This window comes from Macrotis lagotis, chromosome 1, assembly GCF_037893015.1.
Source record: "Macrotis lagotis isolate mMagLag1 chromosome 1, bilby.v1.9.chrom.fasta, whole genome shotgun sequence".
NCBI classification, from domain to species: domain Eukaryota; kingdom Metazoa; phylum Chordata; class Mammalia; order Peramelemorphia; family Peramelidae; genus Macrotis; species Macrotis lagotis.
In genome coordinates, this window is record NC_133658.1 from 227,271,483 (window position 1) to 227,286,673 (window position 15,191).

General features: G+C 33.4%; 1 protein-coding gene across 2 annotated transcripts in view; it reads right to left on the reverse strand.

The window, feature by feature from the left end:
- Positions 1 to 628: 628 nt before the first annotated feature.
- Positions 629 to 15,191, reverse strand: part of FEZ2 (fasciculation and elongation protein zeta 2) — a 53,918-nt gene continuing 39,355 nt past the window's right edge. Inside the window, exons 6-9 of one of the 2 annotated variants that reach the window (XM_074209693.1) lie at positions 14,519 to 14,599; positions 12,077 to 12,152; positions 8,326 to 8,391; positions 629 to 5,893 (exon numbers count right to left, since the gene is read on the reverse strand). In XM_074209693.1, coding sequence (XP_074065794.1) covers positions 5,877 to 5,893; positions 8,326 to 8,391; positions 12,077 to 12,152; positions 14,519 to 14,599 — 240 coding nt within the window. In that variant the 3' untranslated portion in view covers positions 629 to 5,876. The remainder of the gene's footprint in view (positions 5,894 to 8,325; positions 8,392 to 12,076; positions 12,153 to 14,518; positions 14,600 to 15,191) is intronic. The other variant, XM_074209694.1, reaches the window with a different exon arrangement.

The window sequence follows — 15,191 nt, forward strand, 5'->3', positions numbered from 1 at the left end:
GAGAAAGCCAGGGACATGGGTTAGCAAGATCTCTCAGATGCGGGTTAATAAGGATGTGTACAGTTATTCCTTGTGCTGCTTTTATTGTCTTCTTCCAAGCCAATCAGCCAGTTACTGGCGGAGTTAGCAAATGAATGAGACTGAGGTCATTTCTTGATATGAGCACTGGAGCTTTTCTTACTACAGTCTGGAAGAAAGGAAAAGGGCAAAGAACTCCAGGCATTTCCAGGGGCTTGTCCATTTGTTTGTTGTTGCTTTGTTCTGTTCTGTTCTGTTGTGTTGGTTGTTCATAGTTTCAAAAGTATAAAAAAGGTTAGTTTTTGTTGAAGCTCTAGCTTAAAAGGAAACAGATTGTTTTGTGTTGGTTTTTGTTTTTTGTTGTGTTTTTTAAGGAAAAATAAAAGATTATTTTAGGATTTTTCCTTATTATTTACAGATTCTACAAAATAGAAACTACCATGCTAGGAAGAAGCTTAATTTTAATTGTATATTATTCAAGCACCTTTTGTTGAAGCTCAGAAAAAAAATTATGCCTCTTTAAACTTTAGCAATTATAGGAATATTTATGTAAATATCTTAAGCTTCAAAAAAAACAAGAGTATTTGTGTGCATGTGTATATTTATATATATACATATATATTTATACACATACAATTTATGTTTTCCTGTTGAATGTATTTTTATGAGATTTTAACCAGAGCAAAGATAGATTAAATAGGCATTCCATACCAATGCTTTTAATCACTTATGAACTTTAAAAAAAACAAAGAAAAGATCTCACTCTAACTACAGTTTAATTTGAAAGTGAGGAAGGTGTGTGTGCTTGTGTGTAAATATATATATACATATATATATATAATTCACACATGTGTGTGTTTGTGCACACAAGAAGGTATGCATGTGCACACATCTTTAGCAGTCAGTCATCAATGCTCTTGCTATGGAGAAGGGTGTTCTTTCACTTTTTTTCCTCCTTTGGTATTGGTTTTCAATGTTCTCATTGGCTAGAGACACTGATGGCAATTTACATGCAGCACTAATCAGCTCCTGGATTTTTTTTCTTCAAACATTTGTTTGAAACAACTACTGGAATATTGTCCACAGTAAGCTGGAAGTTTGTTGTAGTTTGCCTCAATTATAACTCTGACTGTATACTATAGTGTTAATTTTTCAAACAGCTCTTAGCACTTTTATATTAATTACCCATTTGTGCATTGACTTTTCTTTTACAAATGCTTGTTGTGAAAGACACAGATACCCAGTATGCTTAATGTGAAAAGAAAATGTGTTCTGTTTTGTAAAGGAACTTTCAAGTATTGTTGTAAATACTTGAACAGAGGTTGCTGAACTTTAAAACAAATAATTAATTTATTATTATAATGACCTAATTTATTAATCTGAAGAGTAACCATTTTTGTTTTAGAATATCAAAAAGGTGTTCTAGCTGTTTGCATCAAAGAAAAAAAGATTTATTATCGAGGGGCAATATTTTTTCTGTTTCTAAAACAAAATTTGTTAGAAATCTGGTATTACAGAAACAGATTTACATCAGCCTAATTCCTACAAATTTTGTGACAATTAATCCATTCCTGGCATATAAAAAAAAGTCTTTATCCAAAAATTGTAAATGCTTGCTTTTGTTTTACAATCACGGCCATATTCTGAAAATACTAACAGGATATAGGACATGGTGTAAATTTTGTTATTATTATTTTTAAAGATATGATTTATCCTGAGTGCTGTATCATTACTCTTTTACCTTTTTGGTTCCTGTTGTGCTCTTGTAAAAAGAAATACAAATAAGATTTCCTGAAAAATAAAATAGATATGTGGCACTTGGAGTGCACTGCAGTTCTCCAGTTTGTTTCCTTTTCTTCAAAAAGCAAAACTGTTAGGTGGTTTTTTGTGATTTGGTTCCTAACAACAAATAAACATTTTCAATCTAAAAGATGCACTGTGGTTTTCAATAGACTACACCACCTACTGGTGTGGAGAGAATTGTTTCTCATTTTATTTAAATGAAGACAATGCTATGAAATTATTGGCATAAAAGACATAATCCTCATCCCCAGTCCCAAAACCCAGGATTTTCCCAAATAAATTGTATAACTGGGTCCCCCTACAATCTTTCATGGGTAGGAGAAACTAGGCTAAAAAACAACTCTCGAGATACTTGTTCCTACAAAAATGATTCACAAGACACTAAAAATTACCTGTTGAAAAAGTTGCTCATTAACATAGGAAACATCCATTTGTTATGTTTTAAAAATTAGAAACTATTATAAGTTACTATAAGATAGTATAAGTTCATAACAAGTGAGTGAACATGAAGTTGAAGTTTTGTGTTGAGAAATACTTCACCTTAACAAACTATAGTATCCATGAAGTCCCTTTGAAAACTAATCCATAATCATATCATGTGGGTTGTGCCACTGGAAAACGGGAAACATTTCAGATCATTTTGTAGAGTTACCACAAACATTTCACCTGCAGAAAAGTAATAATTGCTATTGACCTGCAAAATTCAAGTCTCTAAATTCTAATTCAGGTGTTGCTAACTTGTAATGGTATAAAGTTCATTTCAACCTTGGGCAAGTTTTCTGAGAAGTATTAAAGAAGCTAAGGTGGTTTAGCTCACCTAAGAGACCAAACACCCACTTGGGAACAGTAGTCTAAGGTCACAGCATCATCAGATCTTGAGAATTAGAAGGAACCTCAAACTCCATCTTGTCCAATTTGCATCTGAGCAAGAGTGCTTTTATAAAAATGCTCAACAAAGAGTCATGCAGCCTTTTCTTAAATCCCCCTGGTGAGGGAAAATCCACCTTCGCACTTAGGAATGATTCTGACAAGAAGGTATTTCTTCTCACCACAAGCTCCTACTTTTGCCCTTTAAGACCAAACTGAAGAGGTCGTATCCTGCTTCTATTTCACTAGTCTGTTTTTTCAAAAATCTAAATCCCTAAGAATTTTTTTTCTTAGTCTAGGTTGTATTAAGCTGCATTTCTTTTAAAGGAGAACCAAAAGATTTTGATTAAATTAGGCTGACCCAATTAAGTTGGTAAAGACATAAATACAGAACAAAAAGAAAGCCAATTCCTTTTCAGTCAGCCTCCTATCCACCCCTACACATGGCCTTTTTTTCTCTCTACACTCCCTCAGTGATTTCATCAATTCCAAGAGTTCTTTAATCAGATAACTCCCAGATTTATATATTCAACTATGACCTGTCTCCTGAATTCTAGCCCCACATGACCAACTGCCTGTTGGATATATTTTCAAACCATATGTCCACAGGCCCTCTAATTTAATGTATCCAAAATACTTAAAATCTTTTTAAGAATTTAAACTTTGCAAAAAAAAAACCTTAAAAAAATTTTTAAAAAGACTTTAAAATTTAATAGTTAAATACTTAAAATCATCTTTTTTTTTTTAAAACCTTCCCTCATCCCAACTTCACTATTATGGTCAAAGACCTTTCAGTCCCACATATTCAACAACTTTGAAGCTATCCCAGACCCTAGCTTCTTTCTCACCCTTCCTTTTCAACCAACTGACAAGTCTTTTCATTTGCAGATCTACAAGGGCTTTAAGCATTCTATCCTCTTGTATTTATGCACATGGCCACCATCATAGCTCATCATCCCCTTTAACCTGAACTCTTGCCAATAGTCTTTTTCCCTTTCTGACTTAGAAAACTGTTAAATTGATATTTTTAAAGGACAGGATTGTTTCACTTCACTCAAGAAGCTCTGGAGTCTCCTTGCCTTTAAGTTAAAATACAACCCTACCCTCAGTCCATTTTTTACTGACTCCAAACTTTTATGTTACTCTCCTTCATACATTTGACATTGCAAATTAGCATACTTGTTAGCCTCAAACATAGAATTTCATCTATGGGGCTGATGCCCCTGATGATAATGATTTTTGTCCTCCTTTCTCAAAGAATACCATAACATCAGGGAAGTGATGCCATGACATGCACATGAATTGCATTTGAGTGAGGGGGATGCAGTGCTAAGGCACCAAACTCACTTTCTCCTTTGGAAACCAGCTGGGGCCAGTGACCCCAGAAGTCAGCTATAAATCAAGATGCCTATAGGTAGCAGGGTTAAGTGATAAGCCCAAGGTCAAACAGCTAGAAAGTATCTGAGGCGAGTTTTGAATTGAGGGGTGAGTGTAGGGGTTGGTATCCCCTAAGCCTCCAGGTCAAGTGCTTTTTCCTGATAATGATAATGTTTGTCCTTCATTCTCAAGGAAAATCATGACATCGGGAAGGTGATGCCATGACAAGCACATGGATTGGATTTACATGAGGGTAGGGATGCTGGACAGTCACCAGCCTCACTTTCTCCTCCAGAGCCATCAGGGCCAATGGCCAGATATGGATCAGGACAACTGGAGATGGTCCTGGATGTGAGGCAACTGGGGTTATAAATGACTTTTCCAAGGTCACACAGCTGGTAAATGGCAAGTGGCTGAGGCTGGATTCAAACTCTTATCCTGACTCCAAGGTCAGTGCTCCAACCACTTGCACTTAGCTGCCCCTAGGGGCTTAATATATGCTTGTTGAATGAATGAAATACAACATAAAATGACTGTGATATCCAATGAGATGAGTCATCCAGAATCAGCTCCAACAGGAATAGCTATGCCAGAAGAAAAATAAACATGGAGATGGCCAAACCTATATCATGGAATCATATACAAAAAGAACTTATTATACTTTAAAATATTACTGTATCTGTTCCAGCTTTTAAGTATTCTATGCAGTCCTAACAAATGAGCAAGATTTTTACTATGGCTGCTTTCTGGAAGAAGCTATGCTCTTCTTTAACCTTCCCTTGCTGTATGGAATTCTTCAGATTGAAGCTCTAACTTCTACAGTGATTAGTAAAGGCAACTTACTGAAACATCAAAGGAATCCTCATTAAGAAGTCTGAATTTGAATTCATAGAATAAGATATTTGAAAATATTTTATGATAATTGATTTTTAGACATTTATTACATGACATTGGCTTAATCATAGTGGCAAATGTGTTTTCTGGATTAGTGATAAATCCATGAGTAGAATTAATGCTTTAATAAAATATAACTATAAATACCATCATAACACATTGGAAGAGACAAGGACAATACTGTAGTATATCATTTCTCCAGCACCACAAAGGATAAGAACTCCTTTTAAAGTGCATTTCCAAACAATCCAATAGACTTACATGGAACAAAATAATAAAAATTAATTAATATAGGAAGTGAATGACTATTAAATATTAAAAATAAAGCATTGGTTAAAAACAAATTACAAACTATACAATTATCTCCAATAGCATGATGATTGTTCGCATTCACCAAATAGTAACTAAAAGGAAAGCGTAGCCTGCTTTTAGTTCCTTAAAAGCACTGCAAGCTTTGTAAGATTCAATCCCTATCTAATACTGGTAGAGAATATTTTAATTTTCTTGTTTTAAAAAAATCTGTTCCTGCTATGCTTGTAGAACACAGATTATATTTCTCAACAATTGAGGCTTGATTTTTCAGTGCAGTTGAGGTCCAGAAATGAATAAAAACTCAGTCTCAAGTAAGTCAGTTAAAAGGGAACTGCACAGTTAACGCTGTTCTGCCTTTCTCAAGGCAAGGGGATCGTTTATAATTGTTAATAGATTAGCAAAATCAAAAATGATGCTCATGATTCAAAATTTCTCTTGGCTCAAAAGAAGAAATGAGTGGAACCACTGCCTATTAATACTGAAGCTCATCATCATGTGCTCAAATGCTGCAGTTTCCATCGCTGGGAGGTAAATACAGACAAGCTTTTGGGATCAAGCTAGCAGTGATTTAGCTTGTTCTCCAAGGAAGGTGAACTGCTGCTCCTCTATGTGGGGCACAGAACTGAAAAATAAAATAAAATAATGTAATTGAGTAACATAAGACTATAGAAGCAAGGGGTTCTATATTTACTACAACTAAAAAATCAAAACAATGATCAATAGAGCATGGTGAAACAATCCACAGGGCTATACCCCCACAATGAAAAGTTACATCAAAACACATTAACTAGGTTTTTCCAGAAATGAGTAAACTAAAGGCCATGTCTCATTGATTACTATTAATAGGAAGCAACTATAATTTCAATCCTATACTGCAAGGTATTTTTCAAAAGCCAAAAAAAAATCCTTTATGTAGTAAAAGAAGGGTGCAAAATCTCTGCCAACATTTTTATTACCATATATGAACCACCCCAGCAGCAGCCATCCCGCCTAACTTTCCTGCCTTTGGAACCTCTTGGATGGTAGAATGTGACAGAGGGAACAATTAATCAGGGACAGGGAATAGCTGCTTACTTAAGATCCATGCTTCTTCTCTTCCTCCAGATCACCTGTATAACTGATTGAGGCATTCTTTATATCCTCATTGGAACCTTCTTTCACTTCTCAGTTTTCTTTTAAAACTGAGGAGTATTTAGCTGCATAAGCCATATCTATCAATATCAATTAACAAGCCAAGAACAAACCAATGAAGAAGAGGAGTTCATTCCCCTGCTCCCCAACTGGTTCCCAGGAGGCAAACCATGAAGCAGGGGCAAATCTTAATGGGTGGAAAAGTATTGCTTAATCATCTCAAATCAACCCCTTCCACCCCCAGTGTACAACTTGAATGTTATTCTTGATTTCTTCTCCTTAATTACACTAGACTATATAATACTTGTAGTCAAGTAAATTGTAGCTTCTTTTTCCACCCAGACCTTACAGAGAGAGCAAATGCAAAACCAATATACATGCACAAACATCTTAAGCAACTGTAGCTACTAAGAGAATATGGGGTAAGAAGTAGAAGCTAGTTGCTTGAGCAGGAAGGATGCAAAAAATAAGGGTGTGGTTTCACTGAATCATGCAGTATAGATGAAATTTATAGTACTATATTTTCCAGAATTAGGAATTTTTAAAATTACTTTCCCCAGGGTACTGTGCTATCCTGATCTTTATAAAACTCTTTTCAGTAAAATGTTAAAATTTAGAAAACAATTTAAAAGATCATTCTATCATTATCCCTCACAATAATATGGACCTACTTTAATTAGAAATTAAGACATGTTCTTTATACCCTTCTCATTCCTGTATCACATCAATAAGACACAAACCTCAGAACAATCCAGCTTTCATACCAATGCTAGCAGAACACAAAAGCAAACAAAGATGTCAAGTGTAAAAATAAAATACTGAATTTTTAAAAAATCCTGCATCAGAAAAACATAGTACATAGTACTAATGTGTTGAGTCAGGAATGTTTTCCCCACTATGTTCATCTACAATTGATCAACCTGTGAACGTAGAAGCAGGTGAATTTCTGGCTAGAGATATTTATGATTTATTCACTCATGTCAAATTTAATATCTGACTCATTTTATTAACATTTCCCCTTTCTTTACAGAGGGAATATGGGATGAGAAAGCCTGTCCTGAGTTAGCTAATAACCAATGGTGAAGTTCAATCTTTTAACCTAGTTAGAAAGATACTTTATTGGTGAAGAATAGAGTTCACAGGAAAGAAATAGTTATCACTCTAAATGGAATGTTCCTATAGTATCATGGCAAAAAATTACAACATGAATTTTGTGATTCTTTGCATATCTGTTGACTAAGTATTTCAATAACCAATATATTTTCAAAGTTTAATTATAAGAAGAATTTCAGTTTTATATAGTATATTATATATTAGTTTTCCAGTTACCCCTTAGTATCCAGCTTCTGACCTTTAAGCTACATTGAAAATTAATTTCATTAACTTCTCAAATGATCTTCCTTAGCTTCTATTCTATTCTATTCTGATACTATGCTGCCAGTATTTATGCCTCATCCCTAAGATTCTAAAATGTTTCTGGATTTCTCCTAATCCCTTTCAACAATTACTGAAGTATCTCTTTTTGGAGTTCTCTTCTACCAAAAATATTATTGATATGTTATGGTCTATATTGATTCCTTTATAACATGATTACTCTCCTCACAAATTATTGAAACCTACTTCTTATATCATGGATAGAGTCATGTTCCCTTTTTTCCCCCCTCCCTCCTCCTGCTCACATCTCTGTTCAACATTCAACTATGAAAATCATCACAGACTCTGGACCAAAAGAATGCTAATATTGAAAATATAATCCTTAGCACAACTATCATAAGCTCTAGGTATATTATCATATAGCTCAAGTATAGGAAGAGTCAACAAATTTTCTAGATTAATAGGATTTTTTTAAAAAATCTATTGGCAAGATATCCCTATCATACCAGAAAAACTCAAGTGTGCATATGCTCATATATACTCACTCACCTTTCAGAATGTAGTCTGTTAACAAACTTGGAACTTTGTCACTGTCCTCCTTCATTGCACGAAGAACTTACAATATGGATAAGAGGAAAAAGGATACATAATTTTCAATTAGACAAAATAAAGATAATCATAACCTTATTCATAAATTTGTTTAGACAATATAACCACATTCCATTCAAATTATTTACAGGAGGAAAAATGCATACTGTGTAAGAGCCTAGAACTATATTGTTAAACAAGTCTTTGCTCAGAAAAGAATACTTTGCATCCTGAGTTCTTCCTCAATTCCAAGTTTTAAAGGAGTTATAAGGAAAATGGGGGGGGGGATGTTATTTATACAGACTCACAGATTTTCAATGATGAATCTCTGTAAATTTTCACAGTATTTGCTTTCCAAATCATTCTAAAAGCTGGAAACTACTACACATTTAGTTATTTTTAAAAGAAATTAGATTCTCTTGGATACCTAAATAATTAGACATTCTTGATGAATAAATAAGCTCATAAACATTTCTTAGCATCTTGGTCATAATAAATGTTCTTAAAAGGCTTGTAGGATTGGATTTTCAAAAACTGTCATAGAGATGACGATAATAAAGGCTACATATCATCCTCACCTTTTTCTATACAATGATGGCAGTTCAGTGGGCTTACATAAGAATGGCTCATCCTAACTTTAATAATATCTAAGTATAGCTGAAGAGCTGGAAGCAGCATTCACTGTTTTGGATAACCTGTCATCTTCTGGATTAAACATGATAAAAACTAACATAAACTTGTAAATTTGTTTATTGTTAGCATTCTTCTTTTAAATTTTGAGCTCCCAATTCTCTCTCACCCTCTAGTCCCTCCTTCACCTACTGAGAAGGCAAGCAATTATACATGTATAATTATGTAATTATACATGTAAAATCATGTAAAACAGGGCTGCTAGGTGGTGCAGTGGGATAGCGCACCAGCCCTTTAGTCAGGAGTACCTGAGTTCAAATCCAACCTCAGACATTTAATAATTATCTAGCTGTGTGGCCTTGGGCAAGTCACTTTAACCCCATTGCTTTGCAAAAAAAAAACCCTAAAAAAATCATATAAAACATATCACGATGTTAGCCATGTCACAAAAATGTAAGAAAAATGAAATGAGAAAATTTCACTTCAATTTGTACTCAATTCATCAAGGTTTTTTCCCTCTGGAGGTGAATAGCACTTTTTGTCAGGAATCTTTCTGAATTGTACTGGATCATTGTTTTGATCAGAATAGCTTAGTCTTTCAAAGTTGATCATCATCACAACATTGTTATTACCATGTACCATGATCTCCTAGTCCTGCTCATTTCACTCTGAATTAGTTCATATAAGTATTCCACGTGTTTTCTGAAATTGTTTCCTTTCATCATTTCTTAAAGCACAATAGTACTCTATCAAAATTATATTCTACAACTTGTTCAGTCACTCCCCAATTCTAGGCATCCCCTCAATCACCACAAAAAGAGTTACTATAAATATTTTTGCATATTTGGTCCTTTTCCCCTTCCTTTCATCTCTTTGAGATACATACCTGGTACTGGCATTAAACAGTCAAAGAGTATGTACAGTTTTATAGCCCTTTGGGCATAATTCCAGATTATTCTTCAATAGTCAGATAAGTTTATAACTCCACCAACGGTTTATTTGTGTTTCTATTTTTCCAAATTCCCTCCCATACAAAACTTTAAAAAAAGAAAAAAAAAATGCCAGTTCTATTTGGCTCAAGAATATACCTAAGATAGCAATTAGTGATCATGACTGGTTTTCGACATGCATGGGCCTCACCTACAGCTATTGCATAAAGGGTATCCATTATCTTTTCCGAGAATAAGAATCTTTAAGTAATGATAGCAGAATTCCCTTTATAATAATTTATAATACAACTCCTGCCTTGAGATAGCTTTGGTTATGGTAAATTCCTGAGAAACAGTACTTCTAAGAACTATCAGTCTTCAGGGCTGAAGCCAAGATGGCAGAGTAAAGTAAGGAACTCACCTGAACTCTCCTATATTCCCCTTTAAAATAATGCCTTTGTGGAATACAATAGTCACAATATGTAGTAATAAATTATTATAGCAATCTAGTTTTGATAAATGCAAAGATCAAAGATTGAGGGGTAAGAACTCACCACTTGACAAAAATTTCTAGTTTTTGAAAGTGCTTTGACAGAAACGAGTAATAGACCAACATCTTACCCCATATATAAGGTCAAAATGTATAAATGACTTAGACTAAGGGATGATACAATGGGCAAATTAGGGAAGCATGGAATATTTTACTTGTCAGAACTATGGTTATAAGGGAAGATTTTATTACTAAACAAGGGCTGGAAAGCATTACAGGATATAAAATGTATAGTTTGGATATAAAAAAAAGTTTACACAAATAAAACCAATGCAGGAAAATCTAGAAAGAAATCTAGAAACTGGGGAAAAGTTTGACAGCAAGTTTCTCGGATAAAGGTCTCTTTGCTCAAATATATAGAGAACTGAGTCAAACTTATAAGAATAGGAAGCATTCCCCAATTGATAAATATTCAAAGGCTATGAACAGACAATTTTCAAAAGAAGAAATCAAAGATATGTATAGTCATGAGAAAAATACTGTAAATCATTACTGATTACAGAAATGCATAAGAGATGTGGAAAAATTGGAATATGAATTGGTGGAGCAGTGAATTGATCCAATCAATCTGGAAAACAATTTGGAACTATGTCCAAAGGGCTTTAAAATTGTGCATACCCTTTGATCTAGCAATACTATTACTGGATCTGGATCCCAAAGAGATCAAAGAAAAAGGAAAAAATACCTATATGACAAAAATATTTACAGTAGCTCTCTTTGTTATGGAAAAAACCTGGAAACTGAGGGACTGCCCTTCAATTGAAGAATGGCTGAACAAGTTGTGGTATATAATTGTTTTGGAATACTTTTGTGCTAGAAGAAATGCTGAGTGGGATGATTTCAGAAAAACCTGGTAAGACTTATATGAGGTAGTATAAAATTAAGTAAGCAGTACCAGGAGAATATTGTACACAGTATAAGCAATACAATGTCCAAATGTAAACAACTTAGCTATTCTCAGCAATACAGTGATCAAAAACAATTACAAAGGACTTATGGTGAAAAATACTTTCCATCTCCAGAAAAAGAATTGATGTGGTGTCTGAAAGCAGATTGAAGTTTTCTTTTTTAATATTTTTTGACTTTTCTTTTGCAAGCATGGCTAATGTGGATACAAGTTATGCCTAACTGAACACATGTGTAATATACATCAAATTGCTTGCCTTCTCATAGAGGAGGAAAGGGGAAATAGGGAGGGAAAGAATTTAGAACTCAATTTTTTAAATGGTAATGTAATGTAAAAATGTAAAAATAATTTTTACATTTAATTCAGAAAAAATAGATTTAAAAACTTTAAAAAGAACTACCAGCCTTCATTCCCAAGAGTTCTAAAGAAACTTTTCTTCCCCAAATGAGGGACAGACCCTGAGCATTATCTACAATAGATGCACTAGAAATTCCAGTGATCAAAAACTATATACTCTGCCAGGCAGCAAAGACCCAAGTTCCACCAAACAGTTTTCAGTAGCTGATTAATGTCAGTAAGCAGATGCAGAGGGAAGAAGTCTTCAATCTATTAATAATTCTTTTTCCAACTGATATGAAAACATTTTAGGGGTTAAAAAGAATAACGAAGCTAACAGTTAAAATATTCTTTGCTTACTTTTTGTTAATATTTGAAGATCTTCAACAGAAGGTGGTCCATTTTTTTTCTCATAAGGAATGACAGTTGTCAAGTACTGCCAAATGAAAAATGAAGAATTATTTACTTTAGTTATGCTTAATTTCAAAAACTCATTTAATTAACAAAAGCATAGTTATTTTATAACATTAACACATTGCATTAATAATCATTGTATGCAGTTATATATTAGAAATAAAATTGTACTATTCTATTTTTAACCAAATCATTCTATTCCATACAAAATCGTTATTATAGCTTAGATACAAAGTTCTTTTATATTTCATTTATTGAATAATTCACTAGTGGATGTAAAGACAATTTGTTCACTTTTAAAGCTAAAGTTTGTTTCATTGTCCTTGCAGATACTCAATGAAATATTTACTGATATCTGCACAAACCAGGCCCCAACCTGCATATAGGTTTCCTATATCAATTAAATCCCAGAATTATTTCCGAATCCATCTAGTCCCTATGATATATACCATCTTATTAATGCTGTAAGAATAAAGCTTCTGCCTTTTTTGCTTAATTTTGAAGAATAAAATGACAACTGCCAAAATACTGCACATTAGCACCTGGTGAAAGCTAATACAAATATATCTTCTAAAGCATTAATGTCATGGTCTTATTTCTTCTTATGTTATATAGTTAAAAACATATGAGGTTCACAATGGAGAAAGATATGAGAACAGCTTACCTACAAAGAGTAGATATACATTGTTTAGACTAACTATATACTTGTTAATCATATTCTAAAGCCATAAAATCTAAAAAATAATCACTTAATTTTCCCCATTCTGATTAAAATCTTTATAGTATATTTTTAATTTTTCCTTGGTACTTATTAAGTTGACAGACTAATTAACTCATCATACACTAAAGTAAAAATTTTGGAGCTAAAAGAAATTTTAGAGATCATCTAATACAACCTTTCATTTTACAGATGAGGAAACTAAGGCCTAAACAGGTTAAGTGACTGTCTCAGGATCGCACAAAAAGTGATAAGGAGGATTCAAATGCAGTTCCTCTGACTCTAATTCCAGTGCTCTTTATAATTCATATAATACAACTAATTTCATCTCTTACAATGTTAATAAAACTTAATCCTCTCATCCCACTCATAATCTTTGAGTGACATGAAATTACTTAATAGCAAGTAACTAAAATCCCATCTCCTGGAGGGAGATCCCTCAAAGACCTACAAATCCCCTTTCTGGTGGAGACTTTACCACAATAATGCTTAACAACACCACTGAAGGTGCTTCTTTGTTTTTTAAAAAATAAAATACATAAGACAAAAGAACACCATTTTGCTGTCCCATTACTTCAGTGCATTATAGAAAACTTTCTGGCTTTAAGAGTACCATGGGGCTTGGTACACACTACATAAATACAGTCTTTCATGCAAACTTGATTCCAGTTTTGGTAGTAGAAATCAGTTTGGGAGTTACTGGAGGCACCTTGAGAGATATGAAAAATTAACATTCTCTCTGGATTCCACCCCACCTTGAAACAAATACATGCAACTTCCTGCCTATCCTGTTTGACCTGAACTTACCACTTTTTCTTAAATACTATATAGGAACCATGCAAGCCTATCCCATTCCCCGAAAATGTTCTCTAGATGATTCCATCCAATCTAGATTCATTTGGGGGCTAATTTAAAGGCTAAACCTAGTTATCACAAGTAATTAAGCTAAATGAATTTTTTCTCTTTAAAATTAGACATTGAACATATCTAAGTAATAGAAATTTGCTTCTATATTTAAAAGGACATTAATATTTGAAAAGAGAATTTTAAATGTTAATAAGTTATATTGTTGCAAAACTAAATTCATTAATGATTTTGGGTGACCCGTGTCCCCAATCTTTACTTCTCAGAATTAATTCAGAATGTCTTGTTGTATAACTTACTTCAATATTCTATGGGAAAAAACATGTATATATGTATGTATGTATGCATGTATTATGTGTAAATGGAAAACTCCCTTAAGTGCCAAATCAAATAATAAAGGTTATAACAATTTGACTGTCTTTTATACCAATGAAACATAAGATCATGATGGCTGCAGTTTTTTAAATATAACATATACATATAACACCTCTACTTGACTTCTTAAAACAGTACCTAATCATTTGTTTAAGTATAAAGACTACAGTGCTAAAGCATATGTGAAGTCTATGTGTGTATATGTATGTATGTATGTTGCAACCTGAAAAATTTGTCCCTCAAGAAATTCTGCAGAATTAAATGCATAAAAGTGTGATTGAACTTCCATTTTTCTCGTGTGGGTAATGGTCTTGGGTAATTAGTAAAACTAACAACTTTCAAGATCTTGACTTACAGAGATGCAACAAGCAGAGAGAGAGAGAGAGAGAGAGAGAGAGAGAGTATGAAGTAAAATAAAGATAACCGAGCACCTGTTTCTCTCCACCCGAATTCCCAAAGGTGTGGCGGAAGCCATTCTGAATGACATTTGAGATCCCTTCCATGCTGAAGCGCTAAAGGCAGCAAAATATGGCCAGGAAGAAAAGGACAGAGAAAGAATTCAAAGACTATTAGTAAGAATTTCCCATGATAGTTTAAGTGTCCAAGAGACAAGCAGTTAGAAAAATGCCACTACTTAATCAGACATAATATATTCTTTGTGATTTCGATTTCACAGTTCAAAACAGAAATAATAGATTTCAAACAAGCATTTCCACTATTTTAACCTGATTCAGCTGTAAGGTATCTTTATTCCAAAGAAACATTTTAAATAGAATATTGTGATTTTTATTTGAATGCAGTTTTTAAGTCAATTTGTTAATTAAATTTAGATTGAAAACAATATTTTTAAATAGCTTTTTTAAATGTTTACCTATTTTTTGTCAAACTTCTAAAAATGTAAACAGTATGCACATTTCCAGTAAGAGTTTACATATGTCAGAAAAAAAAATTCTCAAATGTTGATGTTCTTTTCTGGGAAGCTAATTACTGCTTCTTCCCCATTTAGATGTTGAAAAATGTGGATTGCAGGCAACTCAATGGAGAAATAGAACTTTGAACAGCAGATATGCTTTTGGAGAAAGTGCACATTTCTTAGACCTGTTC